Raw genomic sequence first — 16,809 nt, 5'->3', positions numbered from 1 at the left:
CCATATGAACAACTATACTTGCATAATTTCCCCTGAACAAGGATAAAGATTGTTTTGAATTTTTCTAGGATGTAAACAAGATTGTACGTGAATCTGGTGTTGTTTGGTGAGCATCATACACAGAGTGGGTGATATTACTCTAACATTATCTTTAACAATCCACTAGAGGGAGCAAAGTCCATGTCTTAAATCTCTGCCTCACTCATACCCAGTCTCTGATAGTACCTATCATTAGTGTTAAATCACAGTATTTTAAATCTCCTTAAAGCACAATTGGCTTTTATTTTTCCCAAGATGAAGCCGTAAAATTCAAATTCATAGATAGTCGTATTAAAGAGAACCATATTTTATTCAGAAACAGACTGTTGCATGTACCAAGGTCACAAAACCATTCACATTTCTCAGATTAATCAGCATATTCTGTTAAAATAGGGCAAGTGGGAGAGATATCTATTGAACAACATACTAATATTTTATTGTAACGTCTCCAAACTTTAGAGGTTAATGGGTACAAATACCACATTCGACTACAGAATGACTATTAGCTGACCATTTTTCACTCCAAATTGTATTTTTTGTGTCATTTAGACCTAAAGGCATCTACTGCGAACATCAAGTCCACATATTGAACATTCATACTTTCATGCTCTATGCAGGGCAGCTATGAGAGGAGATTGATGGGTGTTTGACAGCTAAATCCAAATCCAAATCCCTCCCCTGAACCTGGATCTTCTCCAGACAGCCTGTCAAGAACTCAGAGCCGACGACGTCCTCACCCTCACCTGAAAAGTGGAAGTAGAAAACACAAGTGACCTTGTATTGCACTCCAAACTGGTTTCAATGTTATTTATTTTGTTATAAATGTTTCATTGTGTGTTTATTTTCTTTAAACCCTGTCTGCCAATCAAATTCCTCTTTCTGAATATAGGACCTTGAATTTAAAGACGTAAAGACAGCTGTTCAGAAATTATTTAAGATTGAAATTTCATCACTGTTAAATCTCACCTAAAAGACCTCCAACGGCGAGACGACCTTCTCTCCATGTGGTCAAATAACCGGGGTGGCTCAGTGGACTGATAGATAATGTCTTTGATTGATCTTCATCTTGAAGTGCTTGCAGTAAATCTGTCTGAAAGGTTATCACCAGTCTCTTGAAAGTGTCTCTCATACTGATTTTTTCTCCACCGAAAGTGAGTGTGACCTCCTGCAAATTCAATAAAAAAAAGACAGAAGAAGTAACTTAAGATAAGTCTGTGGATACATTCATAGTGGTCTCCAAACTGTGTGTGTCTGCATGTGTGTATGTCTGATGTGGATTACATGATGCACATGTTCGTGTAAACTAGGAAGCTTCCCTTCCCTTACCCATGAGCAGTTTGCTAGGAATGATTTGCAAATTCAGTTTGACTCAGATTTATGTTCTTACCTGAGTGTTATTATTGGCCACTAAAGTGAACATCAGCTCTTGCCCAGGAGCCTTGATGCTCAAAATGGTCCCATGCATCTTACTGAAATCTCCCCACAATTCAGTCTTGAACCCATGATCTGCTTCAATGGGGAAAACTGCAGAGGACAAAAGAATACCTCATAAAATGAATAGTATCTGAATACAGATTAAAAGCATATTGCTACTACAGATGCCATGCCTTGCAAGAATGCATTATCCAGGCCTGTTGGAAATCTTGTTGTTATATGAAGGAGTGTTGCGCATATCTTGTATAATCGAGCCAAATGTTTCCACCTGAGGTGTTGAAAATGGCAAATCCAGTGCCAGGAAAGTAACTGCCAGGTTGGACGTGTTGATAACAGGGCCAGAGCTCCTCTGCCTCCACCTCCCAGGGGATGGTGAGGTTTAGCCAGCTGCCTTCCCGCACACAGCCGTCCATCTGAGGCTCAAACTACGGCAAAGAACGCAACTATGCATTTAGGGGAGTGAACTGCAAAACGAGCAGGAACATGTGATTGGGTCAGAAATGATCTATAATGATGATTGTTTATGGTTATTTTTCAGTGTACATTGTCACAGTCCTGTTACAGGATGCTTAAACTAACAGTAAACAACAAACGCTAATTTTTAGACTCTTATTCAACAATGGAGAAATCCAAAATAAAAGAGGTAAAGACGCTGACAAAAGCCTCAATAAACCAGAATGCAATTCAGCCACCAAAGAGTTCATTGATTTTAAACACCCGGCATGTGTGTTTTACAAAATAATCCCAAATCATGGTCCACTAACTAGCTTTTATTTTTCAACTTCATGACAAGTGTATGATCATTTTCTGGTTGTTGTTCTTGAAAGTCATTTAAGGAAATGTAGGAACGCATTATATGAAGTAGAATTATGCGCTAGGTGTTACAGGTTGATGACAATTAACCAAATAATTCCAAAATAACTAAAATGAACACACTATACCTGAACAATCATCTTTTCCTTGTTGATCAGGATCCCACCAACGGCCAGTCGGAGTTCACCGGAAAGGACCTCCTGTTTGGACAGCATGCCCGTGCCCACCACCAGCCTATTGGAGCCGTCCACCTCTAGAATCACAAACTGCTCTTGGTTGCTCACCTCCAGCTTGGTGGTACCAGGAGCACAAGAAGCATTCAGACTACGGCTTTACAGCACATGGTCACTATGTCCAGTATACTGTGTGATTATTATTCTGATGTCTATTTTTAGAACATTCTGGGGAAATTTACCTTGTCACTTGATTCATAAAAAAAGTCTAACTACACTGGAAACTCACAGTGTGCCATTTTCCGTCATTGAGCTGGGGGCCACCTGCCACACTGACGAGGATGCCATTTTTGCTGATCTGCATCAGGGGGATGCCGTCTTTCAGAGACAAAACAAACCAGTCCTCCCCGTTTTTGGTGTCTCCATAGAAAATGACACCTTCTGGGTCAAATGTCCGTAACTGAAAGGATGACTTGATACTGCAGAAACAGAACAGAATATTCATAGTGTCATGTCTCGTCGAGTTTGTTGAAGTTTTCATGTTGTCCAGTCTTGTCAGTCACTGTCTGTCATGTCACTTCCTGTTTTATTTTGTAACTACCTTTTAATTCTCAATCCAGTTCTCTTTACTTCGTGTCTTTGTGTGGTTTCCCGCCATCATCAGCATCTGCCCCGCCCCTGTTTGTTTCCACCTGTCACTGAGAAGGTTATCGGCCGGTGGAAGGAGCACTTTGAGGAACTCCTGAATCCGACTAACACGCCCTCTATGGTAGAGGCAGAGCTGGAAGCTGATGGGGGATCATCGTCAATTTCCCTGATGGAAGTCACTGAGGTAGTCAAACAACTCCACAGTGGCAAAGCCGCAGGGGTTGATGAGATCCGTCCAGAAATGCTGAAGGCTTTGGGTGTTGAGGGGCTGTCTTGGTTGACACGCCTCGTCAACATTGCATGGAAGTCTGGGACAGTGCCTAGGGGTTGGCAGACCGGGGTGGTGGTTCCCCTATTCAAAAAGAGGGACCAGAGAGTGTGTGCCAACTACAGGGGTATCACACTTCTCAGCCTCCCTGGTAAAGTCTACTCCAAGGTACTGGAAAGGAGGGTTCGGCCGGTAGTCGAACCTCTGATTGAAGAGGAACAATGCGGATTCCGTCCTGGTCGTGGAACAACGGACCAACTCTTCACTCTCGCAAGGATCCTGGAGGGGGCCTGGGAGTACGCCCATGTACGCTACATGTGTTTTGTGGATCTGGAGAAGGCGTATGACCGGGTCCCCCGGGTGATACTGTGGGAGGTGCTGCGGGAGTATGGGGTGAGGGGGTCACTTCTGAGGGCCATCCAATCCCTGTACGCCCAAAGCGAGAGTTGTGTCCGGATACTCGGCAGTAAGTCGGACTCGTTCCCACCAGGGCTGCGCTTTATCACCAATCCTGTTCGTGTTTTTTTCATGGACAGGATATCGAGGCGTAGTCGTGGAGGAGAGGGGTTGCAGTTCGGTGACCTGAGGATCTCATCGCTGCTCTTTGCAGATGATGTGGTCCTTATGGCATCATCGGTCTGTGACATTCAACAGTCACTGGATCGGATCGCAGCCGAGTGTGAAGCGGTTGGGATGAGGATCAGCACCTCAAAATCTGAGGCCATGACTCTCAGCAGGAAACCGGTGGATTGCCTACTCCGGGTAGGGAATGAGCCCTTACCCCAAGTGAAGGAGTTCAAGTACCTCGGGGTCTTGTTTTGAGATTGGCCGGAGAATCGGAGCAGCGCGGGCGGTACTACAGTCACTTTACCGCACCGTTGTGACGAAAAGAGAGCTGAGCCAGAAGGCAAAGCTCTCAATCTACCGGTCGATCTTCGTTCCTACCCTCACCTATAGTCATGAAGGCTGGGTCATGACCGAAAGACTGAGATCACGGGTACAAGCGGCCGAAATGGGTTTTCTCAGATGGGTGGCTGGCGTCTCCCTTAGAGATAGGATGAGAAGCTCAGCCATCCGTGAGAGACTCCGAGTAGAGCCGCTGCTACTTTATGTTGAAAGGAGCCAGTTGAGGTGGTTCGGGCATCTAGTAAGGATGCCACCTGGGCGCCTCCCAAGGGAGGTGTTCCAGCCACGTCCAGCTGGGAGGAGACCCCGGGGAAGACCCAGGACTCGGTGGAGAGATTATATCTCCTCACTGGCCTGGGAACGCCTCAGGATCCCCCAATCGGAGCTGGAGGATGTGGCCCGGAGAAGGGAAGATTGGGGTTCCTTACTGGAGCTGCTGCCCACGCAACCCGACCCCGGATAAGCGGTAGACGATGGATGGATGGATGGATGGTGTCCGTTCACGCTGCCTTTGTGTCCTTGCCTTTCTCCTCCAGCTGTGTCTCGTCCCCTTGATTAGTGACTTGATTTGTCACCAATGTTACCTCGTGCTTTCCTCGTATTCCCTCGTGTCTTCCCTGGTTTATGTTTGAAGTTTTACCTTTTGCCTTGTTTCATAATTTTGTAAGGTTTTTTTTAATGAAGCCCTACATTTTTTCTTAATTGCCTCATCTGCCACTCTGCATTTGGGTCCTCGTCTTTTCTCTAACGTGACACATAGAAGATAAAGACGATTCTCCCCATTACTTTTTGTAGGGCGGCTTTTTAAATCTTAATGCTGACCAACAATATTTTGTCTTACATTTTACTTAGACTAGTGCCACTGACTGAGGGGTAACAAGCAGTGGTAGTTAGGGGCCTACAGTTGGAGAAAGGTTACATATTGAAGGGTTATATAATTTTGTTAGAAATAAGGGGGCCGGGATCAACAATTTTTCCAGCGGAGCTAGATTTCCCAACTGTGCTGGTTTCTCCCCAAAGTGCTTCTACTGAGTTTTCTGCAAAATTTGAACTTGCTTACAGGTCCGTTTTAAATTTAAAAAAATGCAAGAGCCTTCTTTGTCTCCTTGATCTCAAATTTTAAGTTAGAAGTTTGATGTGGAGCCTTCAGCACTGGTTTGCTTCTGATGACGTACCTTCTGATCTCACTGAAGTTTACTGTTGTGTGGATCAGTGGCCTCCAGATGTCTCTGTCCTGGCCAAGGTAGACATTAGCCCTGCCAGATACTTCTTTCTGGAAGACACAATGTTCAGAAGGTACTCATTTAACATGAAATCATTCCCTTAGCCCTTTTTTCTTGCACAGTTCATATTCATTAAACCTTGCTTTTGTATTTTCTTGTCAGCTATCTTGATTGGTTAATAATTAAAACCATATTAATCTGTTAATGGTGTTTGTTTAGTTATTGATTCAACTTAAAAAGTTAATTAATCTTTTAACAAGGGAAGTGCAAGTGGTAATGAAGTGCAAAATCAATGTGAAGTCATTGACAAGAGAGCCATGTGGCATCCAACTACAGTATATCAATATATAATAGCTATAATAAAACCTAATGGAAAGAAATCCTTCAATGGGGTAAAAACAGCAGGTTTTGTGGATATGGCACTGATTTGTCCTTCCACAAACTGAACAAAGTCCCAAGTCTAAATAATTATTTTTAGGGCATGCCAGGAAACCCGTCTTTAACTGGCATCTAAACATATTTGTTGACTGGTTAATAATAGGCTTTTGTTTCTCCAAAAACCTTTAAAACATAGAATGAATATTAAAAAGTATTACAATATATAATAGATTTTAATTGCCTGAGAGGCTCTGAGACAGATATTACTACATACGGACTGATGTGACCTTTTCAAAATTTGACAGTAAGCCAAAAAAATAAAACACATCATAGGAACCATTCATGCTCAGAGATTTAGGGACTTTTTTAAAGCAGCTAAATGCACATATCATTTTAATATCAAATTTATATTCTCTATATACTCTATTTTGTGATATGGCTGAATGGGTACACATACTCTTCAGACTATCAGATAGAGATTATTAAGAGCATTTAAACACAACAAACACACATACCAGTGCACCACTCATTCCTAGCATTATAATGGTGGCATTGCATGTGAACTTACCTTACCCCGTCCGTTCCCCTGACCCTCAACTCCCCATCCAAGCAGAGTGATGCTCAAAGTGAGAAGCAGTCCATCTGCCATAGCTTTCCAAAACATGGCCATCCTTCAGTGCACTCACCCACCCAGGCCTCCCCGTGTGCAGTCTCCTTAGTCTTTGGGTGGTCTGCTCACGCCAAGCTACCCTGAGGTGTGCGTGGTGGGACGAGGAGCAAAGAGACTCTGCAACAGTGTGTGAAGCGGGGGTGTGTGCGGGCACACTGTCCTGTGGTCCAGAGGGCAAATGTGCCATGGTCAATGCAGGTTATCGATCCCCGGGAAGGTGTGCTTCCTGGCTGTGTGGTTGAGACCTTTGCTAAGATGTCACAGACTGGGAAGCAGGCGAACATAGGACAGAGGAAAGAAAGTGTAGAGTGAAAGGCAGAAGAAAAAGTCAGTTAGGAGCAGATAATAATATAAGAAATATTATTAAACTCAGATTTATGTAGAGTGGACACTGCAACACACACTCTGTTAACACAAATGTGCATGTCTGCTTAATGCCAAACTCTGAAATGGTAGACAAACCTCTGCTGTTTATTTTGGCATCATATTGGCTAAAATGTTGATGAAATTCTTTAGTCAGTAAAAATCTAAATAGTTATTGTTACATTGGATTGGATTGGACAATGGACACCTGAACTTTAACACACCATGGCGTAGTTACACACCTCAAAGGTTTCCATTGCATGGATCCAGAGACAGTTGAACTTCAATGACAACTGAGTCTTTGTTGCAACATGGTATGAGGTGGCCTACTTTCCAAATACTGGAACGGTAAGTAATATTGTTCTAAATGAAAAAATACCTAAGATGTATATTTGTGTTTTATTGATTATTATACTAGGGCTGCCACCTGAAAAGACGTTACGTTGAATCATTCATAACTGCACAGAAATGCACCTGCACCTCAGTAGACCTGAAGTGTCACAGCCAACCCTGCTCCTTTTCCCAAATCTGCAGACCTACTGCCTTTCAGTTCTCCTGCCAGACGGTGGGCAGCACTCGAGTCTCTTGGATACGACTGGTCAAAGTTCATGTCTTTGTGCCATTATGTGCCATGCCCTAAATGTGTATGCAAATCAGTGTCAACTGAATGGTGTACAGCTGCCAAGCTGGAGGAGACAATACTTATGTGGTATGTCTGTCAGTCAATCAACATTATTTCACAATATCTTTTGGATAAAATGTCCATGGTGTCAAGATTAATGTTTTTTAGTTTTGTCTAGTAATCATCTGCCCATTAAACAGCCACTTTGAGTCCCAAGGCACAGGATGTCCAGCTACCTGTGTCCATCCCAATTCCACACACAACTGCCCTCTTTCTGCCCAAGAGAGCTGCATCTGCAATTCAGGCTATATCCTTAGTGCTGGGCTCTGCATCCCTCATGCTGAGTGTGGCTGCAGCTTTGATGATCGTTACTACCGCTCTGGAGAAACTGTAATACTAGATGAGGACTGTGGGAGACGTTGTAGCTGCAGTAATGGCTCCATGACTTGCAGCTCCCATGGTTGTGGCCCACACAAGTCTTGCAGGGTGGAAGAGGGAGAAAGAGGATGCAGACCTAACAGCTATGCAACATGCTGGATAAGAGGCCCCGGGTCGTATCAGACATTTGATGGACTGACCTACTAGTATCCTGGGGCATGTCGATTGACCCTTGCCAAAGTGATGCGATTGTCTAATCACCCGCACGTCATAGTGACAATAGAAAAAGTACCCAGAGGCCAGTAGGGTTTTTGCCAGGGTGCTAAAGTTTGAGGCAGAGGGAAGGCAAATATCCATTGAAATGACAGGTAGCAGCAAAGTTCAGGTAAGTGACTGAAATGTATTTCAAGAGCTTTTTCAAAATTGTAATTGTTCAACATTGTTCTTGATTTTGAACAACACACATTTTTTCTTCATGTAAAAGATTTAGATGAAAACTGAACATTGTTCCATCTGACACTAGCTGTTTAAATTGCTCTTTAGGTTGACGGTCAGCTGATCAGACTATCTTTCAGCTCAGCATCCAACAGCATCCAAATCTACCACAGCAGTATTCACAATATCATTCTTCGCACCTCCTTTGGTGTAACTGTTCAGACAGTTTGGCCTCACTTTGTGCGTGTCACTGTACCTGGTGTCTACAACGATTTACTGGGTGGACTCTGTGGTAATTGCAATAGTCACCCACATGATGACCTTTGCACACCCAATGGCGTCCTGGTCAACAGCTCTCAGGACTTTGGAGACAGTTGGTGAGAGGGCTCCCTCACTGCACACTGCGTGGAAAGTGTAAATTATAACTCTACAACAAATTACAATTCTAGCGAGCACTGTGGCATTCTTGACTCCCCACATGGGCCGTTCGCCCAGTGTTGGGCCATGACCCTCGGCATCATATGGATTCATGTGTGGAAATCATAAGAGACTCTAGAGATCCAGCATCAGCGCTATGTGAGGTCAGGAGGACGTTGCCCTAGAACACTGGAGGAATGCAACTGACTGTGGTACGCACTTTGCAACTCTTTGGATTAAGTTTGACTAAGATATAAAAATATGTTATGACCTTTTTCAATTAACCTTTTTGTCTCTAGAGCAAAACTGCCCTCGCAACAGGCATTATGAATTCTGTGGAAGCTCTTGTCCTTCGACCTGCCCCAGCTTCACCTTCCCTTTCGCCTGTGACACTGTTTGCCAGGAGGGTTGCCAGTGTGATGATGGATTTATCCTCAATGGCAACCAGTGCGTACCACCATGCTTTAAATGCTTTAAGCTTTATGCTTTAAATCAGGGGTGTCAAACATGTAGCCCGGGGGGCCAAAACTGGCCCGCCAGAGGGTCCAATCCGGCCCGCGGGATGACTTAGCAAAGTGTAAAAATGAGTTGTTTTGATCATAAAGTAAAATACTGTTCCACATACCTGTGACGAAATGCTTTGTGCCTTTGTAGACACACTGTGATCTGTAAGTTGTAATGCACATGTGTAAATGATAAACTGAGACATACTATTGTTGAAATTGCAACTTTTTTCTTAAGAAATTTCAGGTTGTTCATAATGTTTTGTAAAAAGATCAATTTGAACATTTTCAGAATTTTACTAAAACGAAGAGAAAACTTGGAGTTGTCGTTATTTACAGGTTATTATGCTCTGATGTTACTGGTCCGGCCCACTTGAGATCAAACTGTGCTGCATGTGGACCCTGAACTAAAATGAGTTTGACACCCCTGCTTTAAATCATTATTGGGGTGTGTGTTCAATTGATATGATCGTTTTACCTGTCTGCAATCAATAAGCTCCCACACAGGGTAAGCAAAGATAACAAGAGAAGTCTTGCATATTGGCACACTACTGCACCACTAAACAAAGAGCTAACTAACTAGAAATAAAAAAGTTGAACCCTGAAAAACATTATCTCTCTACTATGATAACTGAGCAGCCAGGGACCTGAATGCTAGACTAAATACACATAGAAAGAAGTAAACATAGAAGAGGTACAGCACAGATTAGGGTGAAGGTGTTAAGGCTCCAGTGTTTTTCCCACTATAATATTGTCTGGATATGCATTCATTCAGAATAAGTATGTTACTAAATAAATTAGGTGGCATACAGTATATGTATTCACATAATTAAAATATTAGTATTTTAGGAAGAACTTTGCAATTGTCAAATGTTATGTATACCGAAAGTAAACAACAGTTTTCGTAGTACACATTCAGGTCATTGAAATATCTGAATGTCTTAAATCTTAATATCTTAAATCATGTTAAATGGGGATTTTTAATATATAAGTGTAAAGAATTATGTGCAAAATAATAATCACAATTATTTTTGATCAGTATTGAGATCCCGATTATTCATTGATTTTAGGGACAAATCATTTTTATTACACTTTAGCATTTAAATAAACAGAGCACTGCTTTCACTTCCATGTTGTGCAACATTCCTGCTAATGTACAAATCTAAATAATACTCGTCCTTATTCATAGTAAATCTCCTAAAAGTAAAAATATAGATAACATTGTACAAAAACTTAACCCAAACTATTAATCTTCTATCTAATCAGACGCACATCTGGATTCAGCAGCAGATCCAGGATCTCTTCAAGATATACCTGATTGGACCGCAAACCAGTCCGGTGATTCATTCAGGCAATGAAGCAGTTACTGCTTCGGACATCATATGTCACGCTGTGACGTGCGGTGAGGTTCATCGCTGGGGAGGCACTGTCTGCCTCACCTGGTGTTTTTCACTACAGTTTTATGTCACATCAAGCAAGCAAGACTAAATATGTTACACACATACATTACATACATTAACTGGACTATGGAAAGTCAGGGCGCATAATAAAAGTGTCTGTAAACATTATATTGGCGACATACAGAGAGATAGCAACAGGCACGCGCCAAATGCATGCGCTCAACCTAGTTTGCGAGGGATTGCGCAATCCGAGGGGAGGCTCAGCTGGTCGCTGCCTCAGCTCACATCACAGAGAATACGCAAATTACGCAATTTTGACTATAAAAATGATCAAAATTATTGGAATCATACAGAAAATGCAGTTATAGCACAGACCAGTGGACAAATATACATTTATATTTATTTTATTGCTATTTGTTTTTTTACTTTTCATGATGAGCCTCCCCCTGCTTCCCCTGACCGCACGTCCCTGATGTCACGTGATTTGAAGCAAGCTTCGAAGCAGTGGTTCTATGGAAGTGTAGTTCAGGGTTTGAAGCATGTATTGAAGCTTCAATATCACACTGCCATTGCTAAAGCTCTCTTTTTGTTTAATAACTCTTCTCTTGCGTGCTGCATTTGGGTCCTCCCTTGTACCACACCTTGAGAGTTTTGAATAGAAAGTGTACCAGGGCATGTTTCATGTAAAGTGGTGTTTATGAACAGTCAACGCCTGCTGGGAGTTTTCCAAAATTAAATTTCACAATAGTGGATTACAATCTCAGCCTTTGTTGTTGTGCTTTTTTCAGAACAACTGGGAGTGGAGCATTATTTACTTTGACGTGAGAGTCTTCGATCTATTCAAACATCGCCAGACAGTTTGAGAGATACTTTGTTCTTAAAATACCTCTTCTTTAAGTTCACAAAGAAGACACTTCTTTTGAATGAGAGGCAAGCCCTATCAGACTTCATAGGAGCAAAGAATATGAAGAAGAAATAAGGTGCACGATGACTTTCCCTAAGTAACCATAAAGAATAATGTTGTGGTACATTGGGTATATGTGGGTATCTAAAGATTAATGTTTTCTACAACTGCAGTATGTACAACTGCTGCTCCTACCACTGTTGCTCTTAACAATGCTGCACTTACGACTGCTGCGCCTACTACTTGCGCAACTACGACTGCTGCACCTACTGTTGTAGTAAATATTCATCCATCAAGTACTTTGAGCATATATGATAACATGTAATAGTCAATAACGTGTGATATTCAATATACTCTGTACTCATAGCAGGTCTGGAGTACAGTGGAAATGCTGAACTAGGAGGTTATTTTTAAAGGGAAAAAAGTAAGTTACCCAATTACCCAGAAATGATAGATTTTTCAGACCATTAGCAAATACCAAAGAGGAGATAAGGGAGGGGACATGACACTACTAGCCTTGAGTATACCTGAGTCGGCTACGTTCATTCTGTTAGGAATGTGACACAAAGGCTTGAACTCAAATGCACGACACAGGACAAGGTTTCAAAAATCAACAGGGTATTTACGGAAAAATCACTCCAAGAGGAAAGAAAGTAGAACAACTAAACTAAACTTGACTACGGGAACAATTATATAATTGTTCTTTGCTCGAAAACACTTGAAGACACAAGATGAACTGACAAAGGACAAAGGGAGACGAGGGCTATATAATTTTCAAGAAACCCACAATGGCAGGAAGGGCTCTAAAGGGACAGGGAAGGGTATGTACTATGGGGACAGGAAGGGCTCTAAAGGGACAGGGAAGGGTATGTACTATGGGGACAGGAAGTGCAATGACAGACTAGACATCACTGAGTGAACAATGAGACACGACTAACCATACCTTTAAAGACTATAACCTAAACATGAAACATATCACATAAACCTGATGAATAACTTGACATAAATAAATGAACAAACATGACGGGACATGACGTGACACGTTGGCCCCTGAACCTACTTATAATCTCTCAGCAAACTTGCTCGAAGTCGTTCATTTAAACAGTTTCGTTGGAATCGGATCTAAAAGACAGGTTTAGACACCATATCCCAGAACAAGGTCCAGAGTGTGGTTTAAACAGTGAGTTGGTTCATGTACATTCTGACTGAACCCAATCTAATAATGAGATAAACACAGTATTAACATCCACATGAATATTAAAGTCACCTACAATAATTACTTTATCTGTTTTAAGGACTAAACTTGATAAAAACTCTGAGAATTCAGATATAAATTCAGAATACGGACCAGGAGGGCGGTACACAGTAACTAATAAAACTGGTTTTACTGTTTTCCATGTTGGGTTTGACAGCGTAAGAACAAGGCTTTCAAAAGAGTGATAGTTTAGGATTGATCAAGAGGTTTGAGTCCAATATGGCTGCAACTCCACCTCCTCGGCCAGTGCCTCTAGGAATGTGAGTATTAATATGACCAGGTGGAGTGGATTCATTTAGACTGACATATTCTTCATGTCTCAGCCAGGTTTCAGTGAGACAAAATAAATCAATCTTATTATCTGATATTAAATCATTTACCAATCCAGCTTTCTATGCTAAAGATCTGATGTTTAGGATTTCAACTCCTCTTCTGTTTACCATAGATTTGATTAATTTCAGTGGTCGTGGGGCAGACACAGTCACTATGGTCAAAAGTGATCTGTAATTCTTTTTTAATTATCTGAACTTTATTTAACCAGGAGAGACAACTCAAGACTAAGAATCTCTTTTACAAGGGCGACCGGGTCAAGACAGGCAGCAGCACAAACATAATTAGATTGTTACAGACAGAAAACACATAAAAGGAGTCTGATATTAAAGGGAACCATACATTTAGCAAAGGGATAATAATCAGTTTTGTCACCAGGTGAATTTAAAAACATTAACATCTTAAAGAATCTGTCTCTACTTCTCTCATGTTGGATTTAAAAGCGTTCAACTAGATTAAATCAAGTCTTTCTGCAACATATTCCATGCTAAGTGTGACAAGTAAACAAATGTAATTGATATGTAAGTCACAGGATCATCAACACCGTTTGATTTATCCTGCATAAGCAGCTGCAGTTTATATTTGTCTTAATTACAGCAATATGCTGCAATTATTAACTTTAAAATGATGTTTTTTACATTGACATTTAGGTTGGAGAAAAACATTCCTTTTTTATTTGTTGTGTTTCTTTCTTCTCCATAACCACGTCACTAGAAAACTATATTTATTTGTTTGTCATAGGCTACTGTCACACGGGTGTAACCGCCTTTAGCATTCACCTAAATGGAATGCACAAGCAACAAAAGAATCACCCCTAAGGTGTTTTTCTGAATTTCTGAAAGCTGTATGACCGCGTAGTCACGTCACTAGCCTGCATTTCATTGCAATATAAAGGCCTTAAAGGATGAGGACTGTCACATAAGGACAAAGGGTTTGCAATATCACAGACTTGAACTGTAATATATCAGAAGACACTGAAATAGTTTAATATATTGAAAGCAGATAGAAAGGGGGAATTTATAACTTTTCATCTTTTCATTTTGGGTGAGTACATTTTTATATAAGGACTTTTGTACATTGTACCAATACATCCTGTTATTAAATGGATTATTATGAGGTGGACATATCTAACAGATTTACTTTGGAAGTGTTGGGTACCTTTAGTTATAAATGATATCAGATGTGATAATTATAGTAAGTAGTAACTGTAGTTCAAACATTTTTGTATTCTGCATCTGTGAGTAAGTTTCTGCATTGTTTGATTTTATAGATTCAAACAAAAACAGGATGGATGTCGGACGGATCATATCAATTTTCGTGATTCTAATAGGTAAGATGATAAACTGATTGCTTTGAACGTTCTTCATTTAAACAAGTTGAAAAAGTGTAGGGAACGACACAACATGAAGTTAAGGTGACTTTCTTGCTAGCACCGTATCCAATATTTATTTTACAAACACACGTCAGAGTCTAGCATCACCTTTAAATCACAATTAGTGCATAAAGGCAAAAGCTAACCTGTGTTTTGGTCATCCTTTTTAAACCCCTGAGATTGGCTAATCTAAATAAAAAAACACTAATTTTATCCATGCAGTTTAAAGGAGTTATTTTTGCATTGGTTTGACTGAAAAGCATTCACTGTTGTGTTTCCAATGAGCCAAATGGTATTCATGTGTGGTGATGTTAGTCTCCATAGTAACCATTTAATGTAGTAAACCCATTTTCTGGAACTTGATCTCGCTGTAAAAAATGAGCTGTTGATGGCATTTACAGCGTGTATGGCTTTCCTATGTATATTGACAAGAAGATGGCTCCTGCGCATTACAGGTGCTCTTCATCCAATCATAATCAAAAGTAAAATTCTTGCAGAAATCTAAAGTTAAAACTTTGAAAAAAACAAATTACAACAATAATCTTTCTGTGTTTGGTACCAAATATGTTTATCAATAAATAGTATAAAACTTAAAATACATAACAGAGGATGGGAATGGCCATCACATACTTCAATCATACATTTGTAAGGCCTAATACAAGTTTGAAATTTGAATAATCACAGATTTATTACTAGAAAAACGGGACTCCCAGAGCTGAGCCAAATCTTAAATTCATCTTCAGTTTCACAGCTTTCAGATGATTTGTCAAATACTGTTGAGTTGGTATGTCGCAGTGAAGATACCCTGTACCTTGCATTAAAAAGATCAGATTGGGTCTATGTGGGTCTCTAAAAGGTTAATGTTTTCTACAATTGCAGCACATATAACTACCTCATCAATGACTGCTGGTACGACGACTACTGCTCCTACGACAGCAGCACCAACGACTGCTGCACCTACCACTGCTGCACCTACAACTGTTCAGCCTGCCGCTCCTACGACTGCTCCTCCTGCCGCACCTACTACTATAACACTCATAAGATCCAGGTTGACTTTCAGATCGGTTCGAGCCACATTTACAAGTGACTTGATGAATCCAATGACTGCGGCTTATAAAGCACGAGCTGCAATGTTAAAAGAACAGGTAAGTTTTACCCTTAGAATAAAACATGCTGGTAGAAAATGGAAGCACCCCCTCAAAGAACTTAACACCAGTGTACATACTCATATACAGTTTAGTATTCCAAGTTGTTTCAATACAACCTGTTTGTGTTTCTGCAGATTACACCTGTTTTCCAAACGGCATTCCCTTCCACCTTCAAGTCATTGGAAATAGTGTTATTCAGGTAATTTGTTAAAACAATTACAATTTAAGAATAATGGCCTAAATCTGGTAGTTCAAACAATATTTTTTCTTTCTCTTTCTGCAGTAACGGATCAGTCATCAACAAGATAGACCTTAGCTTTGCAAGCACATTTGTTCCTAACATCACTCAGATTGCGAACACAGCTATAAGCGTCGTCGGCCTTGACATTGAAAGCAGCTCCATCGACGTGAATGGCATAAGTAAGTACGAGTGCTACTTGATCCAACATTTCAAAAGTTGCATAATTGTTTGTTTAACTAATGATTTTTTTTCCTTTTCTCAGGATTTACAGCTTCAAGTGGAGTAGTAAGCCACAAGATCAGTCTCGTCACCGCATCCTGCCTGGTACTGTTGTCATGGTTACTGTCAAGCCAGCAATAGCATCAGTGCCGTTTTCCATTTGAAAACAGATCATGAGTGCCATCACTGGTATGAAAAATTAATTTGTTGTCGGTAAAAATCTTGTCGTTGAAGTCTTGTACGGCACCAGATGAACTTATTTTTTTATTTAACTTTGCATTGACCTGGCACATAAATGAAAGTGGATCAGGTATGTCTGTCGAACTAAACACATTTCTGCGTGGGAATGTCCAGGATCGTTTTTTATTTATATAAAGTGTATTCATGTAATCATGCATAACCATATTCTGTGAGATTTCCTGTAGTTTGTACAACTTCTGCAACAAACTTTACAATGATCAGAATACAAAATCTTTGAAGAAATTAAATTGTCTCGTGTGATGTTTTGCAATTTCAGTCGTCAATAGAAAGTGTACCAGGGCATGTTTAATGTCAGGAGCTTTAATTAAAGCACAAGTTATGTTTATGAACATTCAACGCCTGCTGGGATTTTTCCAAACTTACATTTCACAATAGTGTATTACAATCTCAGCCTTTGTTGTGTCAGTGA

At 40.7% G+C, this 16,809-nt stretch overlaps 2 protein-coding genes across 2 annotated transcripts; one reads left to right on the top strand and one right to left on the bottom strand.

Moving 5' to 3' along the window:
• Positions 1–325: 325 nt before the first annotated feature.
• shbg (sex hormone-binding globulin) lies at positions 326–6,552 on the bottom strand. The gene is made up of 8 exons (XM_029455294.1): positions 6,451–6,552; positions 5,457–5,554; positions 2,749–2,938; positions 2,415–2,576; positions 1,742–1,898; positions 1,427–1,563; positions 1,006–1,204; positions 326–782 (listed from the first exon to the last, which is right to left on the bottom strand). Exons 1-8 carry the CDS (start codon positions 6,550–6,552, stop codon positions 649–651), a joined length of 1,179 nt encoding a protein of 392 aa, XP_029311154.1. The 3' UTR covers positions 326–648.
• Positions 6,553–14,085: 7,533 nt separating this feature from the next.
• On the top strand, positions 14,086–16,601 carry LOC115023926 (interphotoreceptor matrix proteoglycan 1-like). Its single transcript, XM_029455292.1, has 6 exons — positions 14,086–14,203; positions 14,430–14,489; positions 15,411–15,676; positions 15,814–15,878; positions 15,963–16,099; positions 16,183–16,601. Exons 2-6 carry the CDS (start codon positions 14,447–14,449, stop codon positions 16,278–16,280), a joined length of 609 nt encoding a protein of 202 aa, XP_029311152.1. The 5' UTR covers positions 14,086–14,203; positions 14,430–14,446; the 3' UTR covers positions 16,281–16,601.
• The last annotated feature ends 208 nt before the right edge of the window (positions 16,602–16,809 follow it).

The sequence above is a fragment of the Cottoperca gobio genome, chromosome 18, assembly GCF_900634415.1.
Source record: "Cottoperca gobio chromosome 18, fCotGob3.1, whole genome shotgun sequence".
NCBI lineage: Eukaryota > Metazoa > Chordata > Actinopteri > Perciformes > Bovichtidae > Cottoperca > Cottoperca gobio.
Note: the sequence above shows the minus strand (reverse complement) of the source record. Positions and strands in the feature narration are given on the sequence as shown.